The sequence below is a fragment of the Epinephelus moara genome, chromosome 7 (assembly GCF_006386435.1).
Source record: "Epinephelus moara isolate mb chromosome 7, YSFRI_EMoa_1.0, whole genome shotgun sequence".
Classification (NCBI taxonomy): domain Eukaryota; kingdom Metazoa; phylum Chordata; class Actinopteri; order Perciformes; family Serranidae; genus Epinephelus; species Epinephelus moara.
In genome coordinates, this window is record NC_065512.1 from 5,262,768 (window position 1) to 5,285,563 (window position 22,796).

At 38.2% G+C, this 22,796-nt stretch overlaps 1 protein-coding gene across 1 annotated transcript; it reads right to left on the reverse strand.

The window, feature by feature from the left end:
* Window positions 1-1,251: 1,251 nt before the first annotated feature.
* On the reverse strand, window positions 1,252-21,531 carry lcp1 (lymphocyte cytosolic protein 1 (L-plastin)). The gene is made up of 16 exons (XM_050049734.1): window positions 21,397-21,531; window positions 14,287-14,368; window positions 13,363-13,511; window positions 12,279-12,402; window positions 12,023-12,155; window positions 11,182-11,263; window positions 10,821-10,986; window positions 10,562-10,704; window positions 10,188-10,283; window positions 9,427-9,622; window positions 9,129-9,207; window positions 8,875-8,989; window positions 7,338-7,471; window positions 7,098-7,218; window positions 6,645-6,769; window positions 1,252-1,802 (listed from the first exon to the last, which is right to left on the reverse strand). The coding sequence occupies exons 2-16, from the start codon at window positions 14,351-14,353 to the stop codon at window positions 1,670-1,672; spliced, it is 1,863 nt and encodes a 620-aa protein (XP_049905691.1). The 5' UTR covers window positions 14,354-14,368; window positions 21,397-21,531; the 3' UTR covers window positions 1,252-1,669.
* Between the last annotated feature and the right edge of the window lie 1,265 nt (window positions 21,532-22,796).

A 22,796-nucleotide genomic window follows, 5' to 3' on the forward strand; every position in this document is an offset into this window, starting at 1 on the left:
CATGTGTCCTGTCATGAACTTGTGACTGAAGAGAGCGAATGTCCTCTGGAAGCTTTAAAGCCACTGTGGCCGTAATGTGTGTTACCAATCCAGGATTAATTATATAAAAAATGATTCTTAAACACAAACGTGGTGTTTTACTCAGGAAAACCGAGCTCTGTATCCACCTTATTCCTCGCCCCCATGACACCTCGACTGAATTATACGCACGGCTTCTGGCGCTGAATCAGAACCAGTGTTTTCCTATTGTAACAGTACTGAGCGGTATGCTAACGGTACGCTAATCCTGTATTCTGAAGCAATTTGGAAATATAACGTTGAACACACCTCCTGTTACACCTCAGACGGTATAATGTGATCATACCTCTGTCGTCTCTGACAGATGTCTCAAAACATTTGTTTCTTTCTTAACCAAGCATGTTAGCGATTAACTTGCCTTGTTCCGTTAGCATATTGTTAAATTTAACAGAGCCCGAGCTAGCTAACAGTAAACATCAACTCCTAAAAGATGATTTATGATTTGTTACAACTCCAGACAGTAACATGAGGCAAACAATTTAATTACTGTATTAATTAATTCAGTATTAATTTCAGCTCCACGTAAAGTGAATAAACATGTTACCAGCTAACGCTCCGCTCGTCTGCCTAATGAAACAGTTTAAACATTTTTGTCACTGCTGACTCATTCAATCGAAGTTCGGCAGCAGACATAATATAAAGTAGTACTAAAACAAATAACTTCAGCCGTTCATTTTATATGATATGAAAGAATTAAATCACTCAGCCCAATGCACTCTAATTTAAGTCTGCCATCTAGTGGACACTTACAATGTATACCAAATAATATTTCATCAGTTTCCCCTCCGACACTTGTAAAATGGTTGCACCCAATATTAAACATCGTAAGACGTCAGAAATGTAACAGGACATTTTCTGTCGTTTTAACTGGCATGTGGCATGTTAAAATGATAGATTTTTACCCGTTTAGATAAACAAATTTGACTTCATACAATTGTCCAAACGTTTAGAGCCCTTCCACGTTCCATAGTTTCAGTCTGTGGCTGCACCTGTAACCACCCTACAGTGATGTCACAGTGTCCTGGAGTACACCTGTACATGACTGCAGCCAGGTGAGATGTTGAACCACCGGAGGGCAGCACAGACAAGATTTACATCTGTCCAGTTAAATGATAGTGATGTAAGGGGGTTGTTACAGGACAATCTCTCAAAAAACACAATCAGATGACACAATTTTTAATACAAAAATCTGTTTATTTGTTGTGAACATTTGGCATAAAGATTGTGATTTGGAACACGTTTGTGATCAAGTGAAAAACCTGAGCAGGTAATGCACACGAACAGTAAACACCAAGGGGAACATGGCAGCTCTGAGTGAAAACCTTCATCTTGATCATGATTAACCTTCATTACTGCTGCAGAGAATTTATTTTATTTAAATGTTTGTAGAGTGAAGTTCCAGGAAGTCCTGTTTGAGTTTAAAGCCTGAAGTTTTCTAAGGTAAACATAAGAGGAATGAATATTTGTAACAGACTGCAGTGGTTTTACCAAAGTACATTTTACAGTGTCTCTGCTCTCAAACGTCACCACTGTTTTAACTTGAACCCTGTTGGAAACTTTACATATCCAGTATTTTAGGTTGCTGTGGTCTTTAGACTCTCTTCATGCCGCGTGCCATCAGGCAGGCAAACACCGTCATCACCATCTTAGGTTTGACCTCCACCAGGTCCTCAGGCAGTGCATACACGCGGGCGCCAATCTTCCTCGCCATGGAGATGGCGTACCTGGAAACACATAATGACAAACAGCATGTGGTGAGAAAAACATCTCTCTCTGACTGTTATGGCTTTTATGGCGTTCACACCATGACTTTTGAATTAAAGACATAACTGACTTTTTATTCACGATTTTGGTCGACATACTATACTATGATATTTTGACGTGATTTTTGACGACATATTATATACTAAGACTTTTCAGGATTTTGGACGACATACTATACTATGATGTTTTGTCGTGATTTCTGACGACATACTATACTATGATATTTTGTCGTGATTTTTGACGACATATTATATACTAAGACTTTTCAGGATTTTGGATGGCATACTATACTATGATATTTTGTCGTGATTTTTGATGACATATTATATACTATGACTTTTCACGATTTTGGACAACATACTATACTATGATGTTTTTCACGATTTTTGACGACATACTATACTATGATGTTTTGTCGTGATTTTGGACGACATACTATACTATGACTTTTTTCACGATTTTGGTCGACATACTATACTATGACTTTTTGTAGTGATTTTTGACGACATACTATACCATGACTAACAGCACCGCCACCTTCAACAAACCCTACCATGACTAACAGCACCGCCACCTTCAACAAACCCTACTACTATACTATATACTATGACTTTTCACAATTTTTGACGACATACTATACTATGACTTTTTTTTCCCCAGGATTTTGGATGACATACTATACTTTGATGTTTTGTCGTGATTTTTGACGACATACTATACTATGATATTTTGTCGTGATTTTTGATGACATATTATATACTAAGACTTTTCAGGATTTTGGACGACATGCTATACTATGATATTTTGTTGTGATTTTTGACGACATATTATATACTAAGACTTTTCAGGATTTTGGATGGCATACTATACTATGATGTTTTGTCGTGATTTTTGACGACATACTATACTATGATGTTTTGTCATGATTTTTGACGACATACTATACTATGATGTTTTGTTGTGATTTTTGACGACATACTATAGTTGGACATTTTTTCACAAAGTTTGACGACATGCTATACTATTCCATTTTTTCCAGATTTTTGACGACATACCATACTATTATACAATGTATTTTTCTGAAAATTTGATCTTTAATGAAATTTTTCATGGCATATTATAACATGACATTATGTTTTTTATTTTATGGCATATTATACTATGACATTTTTCACGGAAAACATTTTTTTAAATTTTAGTATTGTGATGACCCCTCTGCTCCACTAGGTGTCCTCGGCCTGCTTTTTTGGCTCTTTCTCTCACAGGATCTGGATCAAGACAGAGGGTCGTCATTAACCTAAGGAGGCACAACTGGGCCGGATGTGGTTCATGACATGAAAGCTCACCCCCTTCGAAGGTCTCTCTCTTTTCCATCGTGGGCGCAGCTGCTGTGGTTTTGGATTACTGCAGATATTTCCATGCACCCATATGACATGACTGATTACTGACCTCCATGATTGTTCTGTTATTTATAATTACTTTTGTCAATAAATTTGCTTCTCCCCTTTTGTAAACTTGTTTTGTCTCCAATCCTTGTTGAAGCTGTTGAGCCGGGTTATAAAACTTAATTTTTTTTCCTGATATTTTCATTGCATCACTTTTAATGGCATACTATAACGACGACAATTTTTCATGAAAAACTGTGTGATATATTATACCGTGACATTTCATGACATCCTATATTAAGGCATATATTATGTCATAAGTCGTCAAAAATTGTAGAAAAACGTCATAGTATAGCATGTCGTCAAAAATCATGACAAAACGTTGTCATATAGTAAGTCGTCAAAGTGAAAAAACGTCATAGTATAGCATATCATCAAAAATCATGATAAAACGTCATAGTTGAGTATGTCATCAAAAAGTGAAAAAAACGTCATAGTATAGCATGTCATCAAAAATCATGATAAAACGTCATAGTTGAGTATGTCGTCAAAAATTGTGAAAAAAACGTCATATAGTATGTCGTCAGAAATTGAAAAAACGTCATGGTATAGCATGTCAAAAATCATGACAAAATTTTGTATAGTAAGTTGTTAAAAAGTGTGAAAAAACGTCATAGTATAGTATGTCATCAAAAATTGTGAAAAAACGTCACAGTATAGTATGTCATCAAAAATTGTGAAAAAACGTCACAGTATAGTATGTCGTCGAAATTCACGAAAAACATCATAGTATAGTATGTCGTCAAAAATCATGACAAAACGTCATAGTATATTATGTTGTAAAAAAATTTGAAAAATGTCATAGTATAACATGTCATTAAAAATCAAGAAAAAACATCATAGTATAGTATGTTGTCAAAAATTCTGAAAAAACAGTATAGTATGTCGTCAAAAAGTGTGAAAAAACAGTATAGTATGTCAAAAAGTGTGAAAAAACGTCATAGTATAATATGTAATTGAAAATTGTGAAAAAACGTCAGAGTATGTCGTCAAAAATCACGAAAAAACGTCATAGTATAGTATGTTATCAAAAATTGTGAAAAAACGTCATAGTATAGTATGTCGTCAAAAATCATGACAAAACGTCAGTATACTATGTCGTCAAAAATCATGACAAAACGTCATAGTATAGTATGTTGTCAAAATTTGTGAAAAAATGTCAGTATAGTATGCCGTCAAAAATCATGAAAAAAAAACCATAGTATATAGTATGTCATCAAAAAGTGTGAAAACACATCATAGTATAGTATGTTGTCAAAATTTGTGAAAAAAATGTCATAGTATAGTATGTCGTTAAAAATCAAGAAAAAACGTCATAGTATAGTATGTCGTCAAAATTTGTGAAAAAACATCTAAGTATAGTATGTTGTCAAAAATCATGAAAAAACATCATAGTATAGTATGTCGTCAAAAATCACGAAAAACGTCATAGTATAGCATGTCATCAAAATACTGAAAAAACGTCATAGTATAGTATGTCGTCAAAAAGTGTGAAAAAACATCATAGTATAGTATGTCGTCAAAAATCGTGAAAAAACAAAGTATAGTATGTCATCAAAAATCACGAAAAAACGTCAGTATATTATGTTGTCAAAAATTTTGAAAAATGTCATAGTATAACATGTCATTAAAAATCAAGAAAAAACATCATAGTATAGTATGTCGTCAAAAATCACGAAGAAAGTCATAGTATAGCATGTCGTCAAAAAGTGTGAAAAAACATCATAGTATAGTATGTCGTCAAAAATCGTGAAAAAACAGTATATTATGTTGTCAAAAATTTAAAAAAAAAGTCATAGTATAGTATGTCGTCAAAAATTGTGAAAAAACATAGAGTATGTCGTCAAAAATCTTGAAAAAACATCATAGTATAGTATGTCGTCAAAAATTGTAAAAAAACAAACAAAAAACGTCATAGTATAGCATGTCGTCAAAATACTGAAAAAACGTCATAGTATAGTATGTCGTCAAAAACTGAAAAACATAGTATAGTATGTCGTCAGAAATCACGAAAAAACATAGTATAGTATGTCGTCAAAAATCACGAAAAAACGTCATAGTATAGTATGTCGTCAAAAATCATGAAAAAATGTCAGTATAGTATGTCGTCAAAAATCATGAAAAAAATCATAGTATAGTATGTCGTCAGAAATCACGAAAAAACGTAATAGTATAGTATGTCGTCAAAAATCACAAAAAAACTTCATAGTATAGTATGTCGTCAAAAATAACGAAAAAACGTCATAGTATAGTATGTTGTTGAGTTGTTGTCACTATGTCATAGTATAGTATGTCGTCAGAAATCACGAAAAAATGTCAGTATGTCGTCAGAAATCACGAAAAAATGTCATAGTATAGTATGTCGTCAAAAACAACGAAAAAACGTCAGTACAGTATGTTGTTGAGTTTTTGTCACTATGTCATAGTATAGTATGTCGTCAAAAATAACGAAAAAACGTCATAGTATAGTATGTTGTCAAAAATAACGAAAAACGTCATAGTATAGTATGTCGTCAAAAATCACGAAAAAATGTCATAGTATAGTATGTCGTCAAAAACAACGAAAAAACGTCATAGTATAGTATGTTGTTGAGTTTTTGTCACTATGTCATAGTATAGTATGTCGTCAAAAATAATGAAAAAACGTCATAGTATAGTATGTCGTCAAAAATAACGAAAAAACGTCATAGGTATAGTATGTCGTCAAAAATCACAAAAAAACGTCATAGTATAGTATGTCGTCAAAAATAACGAAAAACGTCATAGTATAGTATGTCGTCAAAAATAATGAAAAAACGTCATAGTATAGTATGTTGTCAAAAATGCTGAAAAAACGTCATAGTATAGTATGTCGTCAAAGATGCTGAAAAAATGTCATAGTATAGTATGTCGTCAAAAATGCTGAAAAAAAGTCATAGTATAGTATATTGTCAAAAATCACGAAAAAACGTCATAGTATAGTATGTCGTCAAAAATGTTGAAAAAACATCATAGTATAGTATGTCGTCAAAGATCACAAAAAAAATCATAGTATAGTATGTCGTCAAAAATGTTGAAAAAACGTCATAGTATAGTATGTCGTCAAAAATGTTGAAAAAACGTCAGTATAGTATGTCGTCAAAAATAAATATTAATGATACTATACTATGAGTTGTTATTCAAATTTTTTGACACTATATTATGACATTTCTATGACATCATGTACCATGACATCTTGCATGTATTTTTAATGACATATAGAACTATGACACTTATTTGGTATACTACACAATGACTTTTTGTCTCCATCTCTCTCTTTGATTTCTCTTTTGTTACTAATTATTATGTGAAATAATTAGTGAATAAATGTGTCCATACTTTGCGTTGTTGAGTTTCTCCTCCTCAGTCAGGTCTTCTGTCTTCAGCAGGTCGTATCTGATTGATCCAGGCTGGATGGCATCGATCAGGTCCAGAACTGGCATACTGCTACTGATGGATCCGTCCTACACACACAATACATACTGACAGTCAAACTATTTCTTTGACTAATACTTGGAGGATATAACTGTATATACAATATGTCCAGGAGGCAGATTCTGTGACCTAAATCCTTGTGTAAATACAGTATTAAAAAAAGTTATGATTTCAACATTATCTGATCTAATGTACAGGATGATTTTGCTTCCAAATAGTTTTTGATATGATTTGGTTTAACACAAAAGCCTCAACTCTGAGTACCACCAACACCATGTCACATCATTTCTGGGTAACAAAAACCTTCAAACATACCCATACCATACATATTTTTGACCCTCCGTGTGTCTCAGTTACCTTGAAGCTGGAAATGGTTGGTTTGCCGGCCTGTGTAAGCGTGTCGTTGACCCAGGACACAATGGTGTCGTCGTTTACTTTCTGCCCATCGCCCAGGTCCTCCAGGATGTTCAGTGTGTATCTGAGGGAACAGACAGCGGTCAGAGGAGGGGTTTCAAAATAAGAGCTTTAAATTAAATTTAAATAAAAAGACTTTATCTCTTTGAGAATGAAAAGTTGTAAACACAGGAGAGTTGTTACCTCCTCATGAGCTGCCAGAGCAGAGCGAGGGTGAGGGTTCGATTCCCAGCGTTCAGGTCCTGACCTGCGATTCCCACCAGAGAGAATTTGGCCTCCTTCTTTCCCAGCTCGATTGCATAGTTACAGTTCTCCAGCTGGAACAGAAAGAAGAGTCATATTTTAGTCACAGCTGAGTTGATCTGCACAAAGGACAAGAAATATTTGCTGAGAGTATTTATTTATTTTCACAGAGCGACACAAACAGTTTGTCTCTGCTCTCACAGCCAGTCCCAAATCCAAACTACACACTGATTCTAAGCAGGTTTGTGTGTTCAAAACTGAAGAGCAACATAATTAAGTATGAAAAGTAGGCAAACTAAATATGTTTGATTTCTCGAGTGTGCTGTCAGACACGATTCTCCCACAATGCAGTGCACAAAGAGGATGGTGGAGCTGCTCACAGCTGGACAAAACTAAAATAAATTCTAGCACAGTTTCAATATTAGTGTCAGCTGACCACGTCTCCCCTTCTGTTCCTGAGATGTGTCGTGAGAAATGTTGCCATAATTTCCATATGATAGTTGAGTTATGGCCAAAAACATGTTTTGTGAGGTCACAGTGACCTTTGAACTTCAGCCCTCGACCACTAAATTCTAACCAATTCATCCTCGACTCCAGGTGGATGTCTGTTTTAATTTGAAAGAAAAAATCCCTCAAAGTGTATTTGAGATATTGTGCTCATGAGAATGCCACAGACAAGGTCACAGTGACCTTGACCTTCAACCACCAAATTCTAATCAGTTCAGTTTGACTCAAAGTGGACATGAGTGTCAAATATGAAAAAAAAAAATCCCTCAAAGTGTTTTTGAGATATTGCGTTCATGACACAGATGAAGTCACAGTGACCTTGACCTTTGACCAACAAAATCTAATCAGTTCATCCTTGACTCAAAACGGAAATTGGTGCTAAATTTGAAAAAAAAAATAAAAATCTGCATGTGTTTGAGATATCATGTTCACAAGAATGAGATAAACACAAGGTCACAGTGACCTTGACCTTTGACCAATAATCATTATTATTATTTTTTTTTTACTTTATTGCCATTAACAGCAATGAACAGATAATTAACACTGCAGAACAAAAATCACCTTGAGAGTAGGTCCCTTAAGCTGTTCTTGAAATACTGGATTCATGAGTGTGACAGACAAGGTCACAATGACTTTGACCTTTGACCACCAAAATCTACAGTCATCAGTTCATCCTTGACTCAAAGTGGATGTTTGTGCCAAATTTGAAAATACTCCCTCAAGGTGTTCTTGAGATTTTGTTTGAACAAGACTGACACAAACTGTCTCATTTAACCCTCAGAGTAAAATAAAAAAAACAAGAGTGATCCCCGATTCATTTATGTTGCCATGTTTTTGGCACAATTTGTTGTAATCTGTCATTTTTAATAATAAACTCTTAAAAAGTTATACATTTATTAAACAGTGGAAAAAAACTCTGCCTCATTCACGAGGTTGACGCATGACACAGACATGAACTCTTCTGTCGTACCTTCTTCATGTTGCTGCCCAGTTTGGGGTAGGGAGGCTTGTTGACTTTGTCCCAGTCCACTGGTACCTTGATCTTCTCATACAGCTGGAAGATCACCAGGGCGTCGTCAATGTCTCTGTAACACACACAGTTCACGTTATAACCTGTCCTGTAGCGCCACCATCAGGATCATTATTGTGTGCATGAGGCTCCACATTATCATGAAGTGTGAAGCAGGTAAAATAAAAGCCAGAGAAGAAGAAGAGCGTTCTTACACGTAGAGGTGGTTGACACGAGGGTTGACGCCCAGAGAGTTCATCCAGTTCCTGAAGGTTCGCTCCTCTCTGGTCTCACCTGAAGGAAAAACATCAACAGGAAGTTTTTATAATCTGTGTGCTTCTGATACTCTCCCTCACACTGATGAGAACACACCTGCTGCTTTGTTACCTGAGGTTATTTGAAAAGATAATAAAGACAATGCAGGAAAAACTGTCTTTTGTTGACATCTCAAAGAGAAATATTTTATAAAGAGGTTTTGGAGTGAGAAAGAAAGAAGAAGAAAGTTTCATCCACCTTCGATGGAGCTCCAGTCGATGTCCTGGTTCTCGGGTTTCTTCAGAGCGGGGTACTTGTTGAACAGATTGGCGATGAAAGCCAAGTTCAGTTTGGGGTTGCCGCGGATGACGTCTGTGGGCATGACGAACTGTCTGCAGCCGAGCCGGTCGGCCTGATCCAGCATGCACTCGGCCCGCTTCAGGTCGTCTTTCTCCTGCAGAGAGACGACGAGGACGACGTCAGAATCAGAACTCGAAATACTTTATTGATCTGTCGCTCTGATGTAAAAAATAGAGAATTATAAGAAGCAAGAGGATTAATATTGGATATGCCAATATATAACAGCTCATTCAGTCAATAACCGGTATTGATATATCCACTTTTTTCCCCAGCTAATGTTAGTGATCATCAAGTCTCTTCTGTAGTGGAATTAACATCATGTTATACATACATACTTTTATTGTGACGGCCCACCAGCAGATGGAGACATGAAATACAATACTTTTCAGTGTATGTAATATTCATTCATTGTGCAAAATAAGAAAAAGCAGGTTGGCTGATTCTTATAGTTTATTTTAAAGCCGATATTGGCGGACACCGATGACGTGCCGATGATATTGTGCATCCCTACTTTATTCCTATAACACATGATCCCTCTCTGTCCTCAAAGCCTCAACTAAAATGTAAAATAAAAGGTAAAATAAAGGACTAATTAAACGACCACATCTCCCAAGCTTTCAAATTAGAGCTGTTCAAAAAAAGTTGTGGGAGCGTCTCACCCTGATTCCTGTCATGTCGATGGCGATGGGGGGGATCCCCTCCTCGTCTCCTTTGGGCGCCACCTGGTTCAGGATGTTGTAGTACGCCTTGGAGTCCTGAAACACACACAAACAACTGCAGAGTCAAGAGATTTGGCCTTTAACAGAGGAAATAATAAACATATTAATATGTCGGGTTTTTTTGTTTGTTTTATCGCAGATAGAAAATCCACATTATTGATTTTATCACTGTGAATCGTCTTTCCTTTGATTGAACAGATGTTTCTGTTCTCACATCAACAACCAAAGTTCTTTTAACATCACTGTTTGTTGGTCAGCGTGTTTACATGCATGTGTGTTTGTGTGTTTGTGTGTGTGTGTGTGTGTGTGTTCACCTTGATGTCAGAGCTGAAGTTGTTGATCTTGCCACAGCCGGCCTCCTCCAGGTGATAGTTGGCCCAACGCAGCAGCAGCTCCTCAGGAGAGAGTTTCATCAGATCCTCCAGACTCTCTCCATCACGCAGCAGAGCCACCAGAGCTGCACACATACACACACACACACACACACATTTAAAACCAATATGACACATTGAACTTACACATCATATTAGAAACATCCTTGGTTTAAACACACACACACACACACACACACACCTTCGTTCCTGCTGAGCTCGATGTCGGCGAACAGTCCGATCTTGATGACCTGCCACAGCAGACCCAGGACCAGGTGCTGCCTGCCCTCCTTCAGGTCCTCAGCTCCGATGTTCACCACGTGACAGCCGATGGCTGATGATGAGTTCAGAGCCAGGTTCAGATTCTCCTGTTGGACCAGACGACATGACACATGATGTAAACACACTCACAGTGTGGTCAACTACAAACATGTTTGTGGTCCTCACTAGTAGGTTTGTGACAGCACTCAGTGTGGTGACAGTGTGTGGGGGAGAGGGTGTAGGAGGTGGTTTGGGAAATGCCCGTAGAGTGATCAGACAGAATCTGACACTTCCTGTCTCACCTGGATGGTGAAAGGTGTGAGCTTCTTCTTGTTGATGGTTCTCTCGTCGATGGTGTCGGGGACAGACAGGTTGATCATCTTACTAACAGGAGACAACATTTAACAGTTACGACACATTTAAAGAACAAAACAAAACCTGTGACATACTTTACAGGAACTTGTTTGGTCCAACCAATTAATTCACTCTCATGTGAGACCAAATAGAGCAGCAAAGCCTCACATGTGAGAAGCAGGAAATATCACGGTTTTGCATGAGAAATTAATTCAACAATTCGGGAACATGTGACTCTGCAAGAGAAAGAGAAAATCAGATTATCATAGAGCTCTCTCTCACTCAGTTTCATGGCAAAAATGTCAAAACTTGTCCATGACCTTTCAAGGACATGCGTTCAGTAGGGGCTGCAGGTTAGAATTGAGCCTGTGGTTGCTGCGGCAACGACACTGCCTTTGTACATGGGACTCCTGTTCTAGACGCTGAGCTACTGGGCACCCCTACACTACTTTTCTACACACTCACAGGAGAGTCTCACTTCCTGTAGCAAATGCCACCACACTACCTCACATACTCATAACTGGTCATGAAGGGGAAGTCCACCCTGAAACGTTGTATCATGCAGGCCTACGTCGACGCATATTGGAGCTACGTTATGTTACACACAACAAAATTCCATGACTTTTACACAACTTTCAATGATTTTTACTAATTCCATGACTTTTCCAGGCCTGGTAAACCAGGTTGTGAAAGTTCATGACTTTCCCAGGTTTTCCATGACCGTGAGAACCCTGTTCCCAAAATGTCAAACTACTGCTCTATCAAAATGCAGAACTTTTCTTCAGGTACCAGAGGACAATGCCGTCTCCCATGGCGGTGAACAGGTCGTTGCTGTTGGGATCCATCGGCAGGACGTGTTTACAGTCGGCATCCTTCTCCAGAGCTTTGTTGATCCAGTTCACAAAGGCCACCTTCTCCTCCTCTGCAGGGGGAAGAAATCCCACGTCAGATCACAGAGAGAAAATCAACAAGTCTCTGATTTTAACCTCCCGAAAAACAACCTCCAAAACCCCGGCACAGGGTTTAATGTTGAACTGTGAGATACCTGAGTACGAGTGCTGAGTGCCGGACTGCTCTGAGGTTCCCGCCACGTTACAGATTCCCTCCTTCTTATTGATTGCCTTCCTGAAGGTCTTCGCCACCTCGCTGCTCTTCAGCCCGTGAACAATCTGACACACAATACACAATAAGGAAAATATTATCTATTCATGACAAAGGAAATATGTTCAACTCCAAAAAGTACAGTGAGTGAAAAACAGTGAGTTTACAAATATTCATTACATGCAATTATTCAAAGTAATACATTCATTTTATTCATTGGTTTTTGCTTCTTTTTTATATCCCTGGGTTTTTCTTTATTGACTCTGTATTTATTGATTTTTAACATTTTATTGTTGTAATTTTTTGTCTTGAAAAATCTTTTTTTTTTGTTATCTTATCTTATTTCATTGACTTTACATTTATTGATCTTTAACATTTTATTGTTGTAATTTTTTGACTTGCATGATTTAATATTTGTTGTTTATTTATTTTGTTTAATTTTATTTTATTGATTGATATGAATTGATTACATTTTTCAAAATTAAATTCTGAATTTTTAGTCTCGCAAATTTTCTTTTTTCATTTATTTTATTTTGACCTAACTGATTTTTAACACGTTATTTTGTCGTTTTTACTCTTGTAAAATTGTATTTATTGGTTATTTATTTATTTATTTATTTGTCTGTGTTATTTCAGTTGAGTTTGGGCTGCATGTCTGTATGAAAGGTGTTAAAAAAATAAATAAAGCTGAAATAAAGTTAAATAAAATAAACTGGAGATGTGAGCACAATGAGTCACCATTAGTGGGCGATATTCTGTCTGCTTTAGATAAAACTACATTCTAATATATTAAATCTGGCGTCATTAATCTCTACAGCAGTCTATATTTTTTATTAACAGTCAGTCAGATTTCTTTATTATGTTTATAATAATTAAACTAAAATCTAATTGTTTAAATTTGATAGTTTGACAGTATGAACGTCTTTTTTCATTTGGAGGAAACAGCTTCATCCTGCCTGTGAACAAAACACTGTATGTTCTGTTCACACTGTGTATATCTCCATGTGACCTTTGACCTGCAGACTCACCTGAGTGAACTCATCGAAGGTGAGCTGGTCGCTGGTCTTGGTCAGCTCCTGGACGATCTCTCGGATCCTGTAGCCTGGCAGCGGCAGGTTAGCAGCTCTGAAAAGCTCCGTGAGCTCGTCTTTACTGATGAATCCATTGTTGTCCACATCTGGTGGAGGACAGAGAGGTCAGAGGTCAAACACAGGAAACTTTAACACCATTTTCATTCAGGATCGACAAGAAGACAAGTTTAAAACATCAAATATGTCAAATTACACAGACTTCACTCAGATGAATGAACTCTGCTGCACCACACAAAATAATTTGTTTTTTTTTCTCCTTTAGTTTCATGTTTTTGGATGTAAAATTCTGAAAACAATTAATAATATATAGTTTTAAGAAAGTTTAAATAATTGTTTAAAATATTTCCTGGTAATTTAAATCTTCATTACTCAGATAGGGCAGACTGGTTTGGACTTACATAAGCTAAATGGAGAAAATGTCGCCCAGTAGCTTTGCAAAAAGAAGGAAGTTGTCTCTGTGATTTGGTGCATAACAAACACAGTGTAACAGAAACATAATTTACAAAAATTTACAAAAGAAAATATGAAAAAATATAAGAAATACATAAAAACACATCTGTTTGTATGCAGGAAGTGCAAAACTTCCCAGTATCAAGTACAAAGAATTGATAAATAATTTTATTTATCAAGAGGGAAACTGTTGTGCAGCAGCTGCAGTACGAAATAAAACGAAATATAAACAATAATTATAAAGATCAGAACGATGCAAAAAACAAACTGACACAATTCCAGGAATATAAACTGGTTCCAGAAAAGGTCGAATCAAAAACATCCAAAGTGTGACATGTTTTTGGGGCACCAGACTCTGAATCAAAATCCAAAGAGGAAATGACAGAAACCACTGACAGTTGGTTCACTTACCAATTTTGGCGAAAGCTTCCCTGAGTTCCTCCAGCTCCTCCGCAGAGATCGGCATTGGGGCGGCCATATTGGGAACCTGAAACTGAGACAGAGCACAGAAACATCCTTAAATGTAAAGTGAGAACCTGCAGGACCGGCTGGCAGACGTGTGCGGCGGGGCGGGGCAGAGCAGGAGGAAGTTAGGATCTCCTGATGTTGTGATGAAAACTGCTCACAGTTCTCACTTCTGCCTGCCTTCAACTTCCTGCTGCTGCTGCTGCTGCTGCTGCTGCTGCTGCGGCTGATGAACTTCCTGTCGGACAGAGAAGCGTTTCTTTGTGTGTATTGTAATAAGATCTGCTGGTCCCACAGGTGTCTGATGACAGATGCACACAAACTCTTGACCTTAAAAATGAGTAAAATCGACGCAGCAGAATCAGAGATAAACTATTTGTTATTCCACCCAATCAAAACTTGTCACAACCTTACGCCTACATTACCCATAATGCAGCTCATTCACCAACAGTTCTGTTTGTGTGTTCATGTTGTTAGCAGCAGAGGTCTGGCAATCACAATTCTTTCTAACTCCACACCTCCAGATTTTTTTTACTTTTCAAACTTGTCATCTTCAACCGACGCTGACTCAAGTGACATCTCTCGAGGACATTTATCGGACGTCACACAGCTCCAGATTTATACTACTATAAACACGTGCAGGAAAACTCCACCACACCCGGACACACACAGCATCCTCTGGAGATATTACATGTTAATCAGTGAGATTTCGAGGAGAATGGCAGGTGGATTTCATTTCATTTGTACAGAACCAGGACGGCTGTTTCTAGTCTTTATGCTAAGCTAAGCTAACGGGCTGCTGTAGCTTCATGTGTGGTATCAATCTTTGCATCTCCACAAGAAAGCAAATTCCATAAAACTTCAAATATAAAACAAAACAAAACTTTTTGGAGATCAGTTTTGTGTGGAAGGAATTAAAGGCCTGTCTCAAATATAGGCCGGTTTGGTTCAGTGGTTTAAGCAAATAATAGCCCGGGCTAATAATTGAAGTTTTATGATACGCTCCCAAAATGGTGAACTATTCCTTTAAAGCTTCTGAAGGAGGCACTGCAGGTAATTTGAGGTTCAGAAATTGATTTTAACTTCCACACTTCTACATTATGTGTTCTAATTTGAAGGTTTTGTGTCTGCAGAAAAGACAAAGCTGCAGATGAGGAAGAGTGAAGCGATTCAGAGAAGTAGGTGATCACATGACACAAAGGGCATTTTATTTCAGTCTGTGATGATTCACTGTCAGTGTGTGTGTGTGTGTGTGTGTGTGTGTATCCTTTTTAGGAGATGGAGTTAAATGTGAACATGGAGGAGGCCATTAAGAAAGACTCGCTGTGTGTTACACTTCAAACCACAAAGACGACGACTGACTTCAACCTTTAAGACGAGTGATTCAACTTCCTGCTCTGCTCAGAGGGAAACGTACCCTGATGGTGATGTATGCGGAGAGGAAGTATGACACTATAAAGTCATATATGTGCACATCATACATACTGACAGGTCTGTGCTGTTCAATCAAATGAGGAAAAAGAAATGTAGATTTTATGTCCACATTAGGAAACAGTGTCTCTTACAAACATTGTAGCAACAACACAGTTTGTCTTTCAAAATGAACATTTAAACAAAACCACATTTTCCCCTGACGTTATCTAAAGTGCTTTTGTTACTTAAAATCTACGGAAACTTCACACTGGTCTCAGGATGTGGTCAGTGGCCTCTGCAGTCAAAGTCCTGCGGCTTTCACACCCACCGTTCACCCCGATCACCTCTGCATGAAACAACAACCAAACACCTTCTCTGGACAAAATGCCATCAGTGAACTTGATCCAGGCAGCAGTCACTCAGAATTCATTTATAATTTCTTGCAAACTTAATTACAAATTAAATAGTGTCTCTAGAAGAACCTCGTCTGCTCTCCTCTACAGTAAACCAGAGGATAATTAAACCTGAATCAAACTGTGGTCAACCTGAACAGACTCAAACAGCTCCGACTAACAAACAGTGGAAAAAGCAGCTGTGCACGTAATTTGTCCTACTTCACAGCTCAACGACTTCACATCTGTAGACCGTAGAGCCAATGAGAAGAGAGTAGAGTGACATGTCACTTCCTTTTCTGCCACAAAAGTATAAAGTCACACTGGCTGCTAGTTTAAAGGTTCATTAAACTCCTGTAGTGTCAGAATGAGACGCTGACGGGTTTAAAAAACAGCTGTAAGTGAAATAAAAATCCATGAAACAATGTTCAGGTGTTACTGAGCAGATAAAACTTTATCTTCATCTGTTATGAAGACGAACTAGCTGGTGGAAATTTAATATATTGAGTATATTTTCTTTAGTGTATAATCACCTGAAAATAAGAATCATAGTGTTTTCGTTACCTGAGAATGAGCTGTTTATATCTACACAGGGAGCAGGTCCTCATCTCTGGAGAACACCATGTTGCACCACCATGTTTCTACAGTAGCTCAGAATGGACAAACCAAACACTGACTCTTGATAGGGACATTCGTGTTTTTGTGTTAGCCACTATAGTTAGCAGCCTCTCAGCAATAAAAGCATTAGAAACTTTTCTTCTTTTCAGGTGATAGGCTAGTGGCCTGTCTCCACTGAGTCAAGCAGTGCCAGAGAAACACTGATCTTTTAACAGCTTCAGTGTTTTAACCGGTTTGAATCAGCTAGTCTGTTTGTTTTGGAGAAGAAGAGTCATCTGTGGATAATTCAGCTCCTGGTAAAAACCTCCTGAATGTCTGGACTGTAAGTTATAATTATAACAATAACATTTTTTTAAATATAGCACCTTTCACAGAAATAAAAGTCATAGAGTGCTTTAAAAATGCAATAAAACAATAAAACAGACCAACAATAAAACAATCAATCAATAAAATCATAGGCAACAAATTGAAAGTAAAAGTAAAGACTATAAACCACAGAGCAAACACAGGTCACTGAGGACCCAAAGAGACACACAAAGGAACAAGCAGTTGACCAGTGATACTCAACTTGTGGCCGGTGGGCCAAAACCATCCGACCATTTTATAACTTACAATAAATTCTAAATTAATTCACAGTGGGATTTTTTTGTACTTTGACTGTAAATAAGGTGCCAAAGTGCTTGTTTACTCCCCCAAAAAGTGCCAAGGGAGGATTCTTGATTATCTACCAATGTTCGTTGGCTTCCTGGCCCCTTTACAAAAGTGGCCCCCAGGCAAAGTAGGTTGAGTATCTCTGCATGAGACAATTTAGGGTGAGACAAAGGCCTCTTTGAAAGGATGCGTCTTCAGCTGTTTGTTAAAAGTTTCAAAGGAGACTGACGACCGTGTGCCTGATGGAAGAAAGATCCATAGAAGTGGAGCCGCCACTTCAAGTCTAGAGTGGGGGACAGCTGATGGGCCCTGGTCAGGAGACCTAAGAGACCTACCTGTCAATCAACAAGTCAATGAGGTCTTAATCTAACTGAAAACAAGCTGAGCTGCAACAGTTTTGTCTTCAACCTGCTTCTACATCTGACACATTCATGTTGTATCACATCCGTTAGTTCAAGATGCAGCAATGTGTGATTTCTTGCAGCAGATTCTGGAGGCTGAGAGGACGGACGAGGAGTCGACTGTTTCCTGTTTGTTCTCAGCTCAGCCTTAATGATTAAATATAACTGATTTGCTATATGAAAAGTTCTTATGCATCAGACTAAAGATCAAACCACAGCAGCCACAGCTGTGAAGATTTTATGTGTTGATTTAGTCCTGTAAGATCAGATATCTGTTTGTCCTGAATATCTTTTGGGCATCGAAGCTTCATGGAGAAATATCCTCAATTAATCGAAGTGTTTGCATCTGCCATGTGTAAACTCATGTGACAATAAGCCACTCTGTTAGCATGTAGGTCGCAGTAACATCAGACATAATAGCTACAAAAAAAGCTGAGATAGTTGAGATATAAGGCATAAAATGGAGGATTCAAACAATGATTTGAAACACTTTCCTTCCTGCTCCTGCGCCCTGATTGGCTGCTGTCAGACTGATGCAGTATATCTGTCATCGGGAAGATGATGAGCTCATTATCTGAACACTTCTTTATAACATAATCTCTTTAATCTTTGTGTTTGGGGAACAAAACAAGTCCTTAAGTCTAGTAGCATTTGATATTAATGTCAAACATTAAGTTTATCACACATCAGCCCTGATGTTACTTCTGCTCTTCGCTCTGCCCTCACATGAACTATTAGGACATTTAAAAGCTCAGTTTCAGCTTTAAAAGAAAGCAGGAGGCCTGAACTTAAACAGAACATTGACACCTTTTTAAGGATGTTTTTAATTTAGTGTCTCCCAGCTCTGACTGCAGGGACACATGTCTGCAGTGAGTCCTGCAGCTCTGTCCTGTCTGAGGTGCAGAAGCAGAAATGAAACCAAGCACCTAAAATGAACGTTCAGTTCTCTTCGTCTGTGTCTGAGCTGATTTTAATGACATGACTCAGTCTGACATTTTAAGGTTCAAAACTGCTGCACTTTTACCTTATTTGTCCATAGAAACCACATCAAGAGAAAGAGGCTCGAGGAAATTTGAAAGGACAGTTTTATAACTGGCTGCAGCTCCACAGCCACTCTGTCACAGCCACCTCTGATATTTTTAAGAGCTACAACGAAACAGAAAGTCTAATGTTAGAAATGAAACTTGCAAAATAAAGTTTAGAGATTTCTGCTTTCAAACTGAGAAAACAAAGCAAATTCTCATTTGGTCTGATTAAACAAGACAGATTAAATAATTGTGTCACAACTTAGGTAAAAATAAAAAACAGTTGTTGGTGTCAGCTTCTTAAATTTAAGAGCTGCTGTTTTTTTTCCGACTTTTTTTTACACTGTAAACTTCAGACAAAATGAGACATTTGAAGGGGTTAACATAACTGGAATATTAGTCAATAACAAAACTAATTGTTGGTTGCAGCCTGGAGCCACCTCTGATATTTTAAAGAAACAGTGTGTGAGATTTAGGCCAGTGGTTCCCAACTGGACACGGGGTCCAGATTTCTCTTTAGTCATTAGTTCAAGGTCCACACAGTTTAATTTATTCAGCATCATACTTGTGTTTGGTCATGTCGTCAAGCTAGTTTACGGTCTCTGTTAAGTAGCTGTCTGTTAGTCACTCACTCTATAGCTGGCACTTCAAAATAAAAACTCAGTGCTGAAAATTCACTGTACTTAAAAATAAAGTTGCAGTCCATTCAAAATGGGCCCATGACCCACCAGTTGGGAACCACTGATTTAAGGTGATAAAGTGGTATCTAGTGGTGAGGATTGCAGACTGCAACCAGCTGAAACTTCTCCTGGTTAGAATTCATCCAGTGTTCATTGTTCAGGTTTTTACCAGGAGCTGAATCCACAGAGGTCTCCTCCTCTACAAAACAACTGAACCAGGTCGTTTAAACCTCTAGAAACACTGAACAAAGCTTTTTAATGTTACAAGTTAGTGTTTCTCCGACGCTGCTTGTCACAGAGAGGCCTCTAACTATGGTGGCCAATGTGAAAATGTGAAATTGCAAAAGTGAAAGGCCCTGTCTAGAGCCAGTGTTTGGTTTGTCCCATTTGGGCTACTGTAGAAACGGCTCATTCTAAGGTAGCGTAAACACAAAAATTCTTATTTTCAGGTGATAATACACTAAAGAAAACACTTATCATATGATATTCCATTTCTGCCAACATACCACACTAAATCCAACCCACTAGGGCTTTAAAGGAGCTACAACGAAACAGAAAGTTGAAAATGCAACTTGCAAAATAAATTTTTGGGGATTTCTGGTTTCAAACTGACAAAACAAGCAGATCCCCCTTTGGTCTTTTTAGACATGACAGATTAACTGTGATCACTAAAAGCGTGAATGTTTTTTATAATGGAAATAAACTGTCACAACCACAAAGACACAACTTCACTTCATGCAAATTCTTTCCCACAGTGAGTTACTGAGGAGCAGACACAGACAGTGATGTGAATCCATCTTTAAGAATCTATCAGTCTGATCAACTAAATGGTTTTAATGACTCTAGTTCAGGTCATGTGACTCGAGTCTACACTTCTGCAATACCAAAAATACTCCATCACAAGGAAAAGTCTAGAGTTATTGCAGTAAACATACACAAGTATTATTACTAAAGAAGTACATAAAGAAATACTTTATAAGATTAAATTAAGTATTGTAGGAACAATCTGTGAGATAAATACTGAATGCAGCTGTCAGATAAATGTGGAGTAAAAAGTATATTTCCATCTGATATGAATTAGACTGAGGTACAAAGTGGCAGAAAATAGAAGTAAAAACCTGACTTTAACTGCAGTACTTTTGTAAATGTACTTAGTTACTTTCCACCGCTGGCTGTCACTACATTTCTGAATCACGTTAAGACACTAAAACAGGGCCGCCTGTGAGCAGCGTGGCGTGCGTAAAGCAGATTTGCATGTGCTGAGCCTCATCAGCATGCCTCACACGTGTCATTAACTAAATCCACGGCATTATCCAACATAAAGAGTAAAAGCCTGATGAAACTCGGAGGCCTGAGCTGACATGAGTTTCTGCTTCTGGAGGGATTTTTTTTTCTTTTGCAGTTGAAGTGAAGCTAACCACAAACTTCCTTTTACAGCTCGCTGCAGTGGTTCAACTTCTCCTTCCTCTCCCCTGAAGGCCTCACTCTGCCTCCGACTGCTCTGAATCTTTTCAGCTCTTTAAATGGTTTGAAATGATTTTTGTGTAAAACGTGCACAAAGTTATAAACAACGTGAGCGATGCAGGTTTAGTTTTCAGTTGCTACTGTGTGTTTGTTTATGAAGTGGGATTGTTCACGAGAACAAACCTGGACTGCAGTGACGAACATTCGGGGTCTGGATTATGAAAATGTGTGCAATATGCAAAAACATGAGAAAACGAACACATGTCTTCCTCTATTGGTCTTTTCTGCCTTTCCATTTTCACCCAAAAAAACAGAATTAAATAGAAATCCTCTCGAGTGTCTCTCAGCTCACAGTGATGCCTTCAGGAACACCTGCGTGGACCCGAGGCCACCTGATGTCATGTTTGGTTACCTGAGAGGTGAGGTGAGACGGCTGGTGATCTCTAGACGTGGAGGATGATCAGTCTCTGCTCCGTCTGGCTGCTGTGCTGCTCACTGCTTGACAGGCAGCGCACTGAGTCGCCGCTGACAACGCATCTATTCAAATCTACGAGGAAGGAAGTGACATGCAACACTTCAGAAACAGGAATGAAAGGCGTTTTGTCTTTATATGGCAATGCACGCTGGCTGCGAGTCAAGGTGACCCCCAGTGCCAGGTTCTGGATGTTGGAGACGTGTTTTACAAGATTCAGAGCACCGTCAGGGAGGTTCAGGTGTCACAGGACGGAGAGCTTCAGTTAAATTTCTGTCACATGCAGAACAAGGTGGAGACTGAGACCACTTCAGAAATCTGATCAACTGTCAATTAAACTAAAGTATTTCGGTGCAAGGACCCTGCTCCGTTTATTATTATTATTCCATGTGAAGAATCTGAAGAGAACGTCTCCCCTTCTGTTCCTCAAATATGATGTTAACTAATGGCTGGAAATGTGATTTTGCAGAACATTATGATGTCACAGTAAAGCTGACCTTTGACCTTTTAGGTATAAGACGTCATCACTTCATCACTTTATCCTGTTAGGCATTTTTGCAAAATTAAGGTAGGTGCTTAGAGAGACAGACAGGTGTTTAACGAGACAATCGGTATGTAGAGAGACAGACAGGTGTTTAGAGAGACAATCAGGTATTTAGAGAGACAGACAGGTGTTTAGAGAGACAATCGGGTATGTAGAGAGACAGACAGGTGTTTAACGAGACAATCGGTATGTAGAGAGACAGACAGGTGTTTAGAGAGACAGACAGGTGTTTAGAGAGACAGACAGGTGCTTAGAGAGACAGACAGGTGTTTAGAGAGACAGAGAGGTATTTAACGAGACAATCAGGTATGTAGAGAGACAGACAGGTGTTTAGAGAGACAGACAGGTATATAGAGAGACAGACAGGTGTTTAGAGAGACAATCAGGTATATAGAGAGACAGACAGGTGTTTAGAGAGACAATCAGAGAGACAGACAGGTGTTTAGAGAGACAACCGGGTATGTAGAGAGACAGACAGGTGTTTAGAGAGACAGACAGGTATGTAAAGAGACAATCAGGTATGTAGAGAGACAGACAGGTGTTTAGAGAGACAATCAGGTATTTAGAGAGACAGACAGGCGTTTAGAGAGACAATAAGGTATGTAGAGAGACAGACAGGTGTTTAGAGAGACAATCAGGTATATAGAGAGACAGACAGGTGTTTAGAGAGACAATCAGGTGTTTAGAGAGACAATCAGGCATGTAGAGAGACAGACAGTTGTTTAGAGAGACAGACAGGTATGTAAAGAGACAATCAGGTATGTAGAGAGACAGACAGGTGTTTAGAGAGACAATC

Excerpts from the sequence above, each read along its gene's own strand:
- lcp1 (XM_050049734.1), bottom strand. The coding sequence starts at position 14,353 with ATGGCCGCCCCAATGCCGATCTCTGCGGAGGAGCTGGAGGAACTCAGG. Across the intron at positions 9,623-10,187 it reads TCGACATGACAGGAATCAGG|GAGAAAGACGACCTGAAGCG; the intron begins GTGAGACGCTCC and ends GTCTCTCTGCAG. Across the intron at positions 7,472-8,874 it reads TGGGCAGCAACATGAAGAAG|CTGGAGAACTGTAACTATGC; the intron begins GTACGACAGAAG and ends TTTCTGTTCCAG.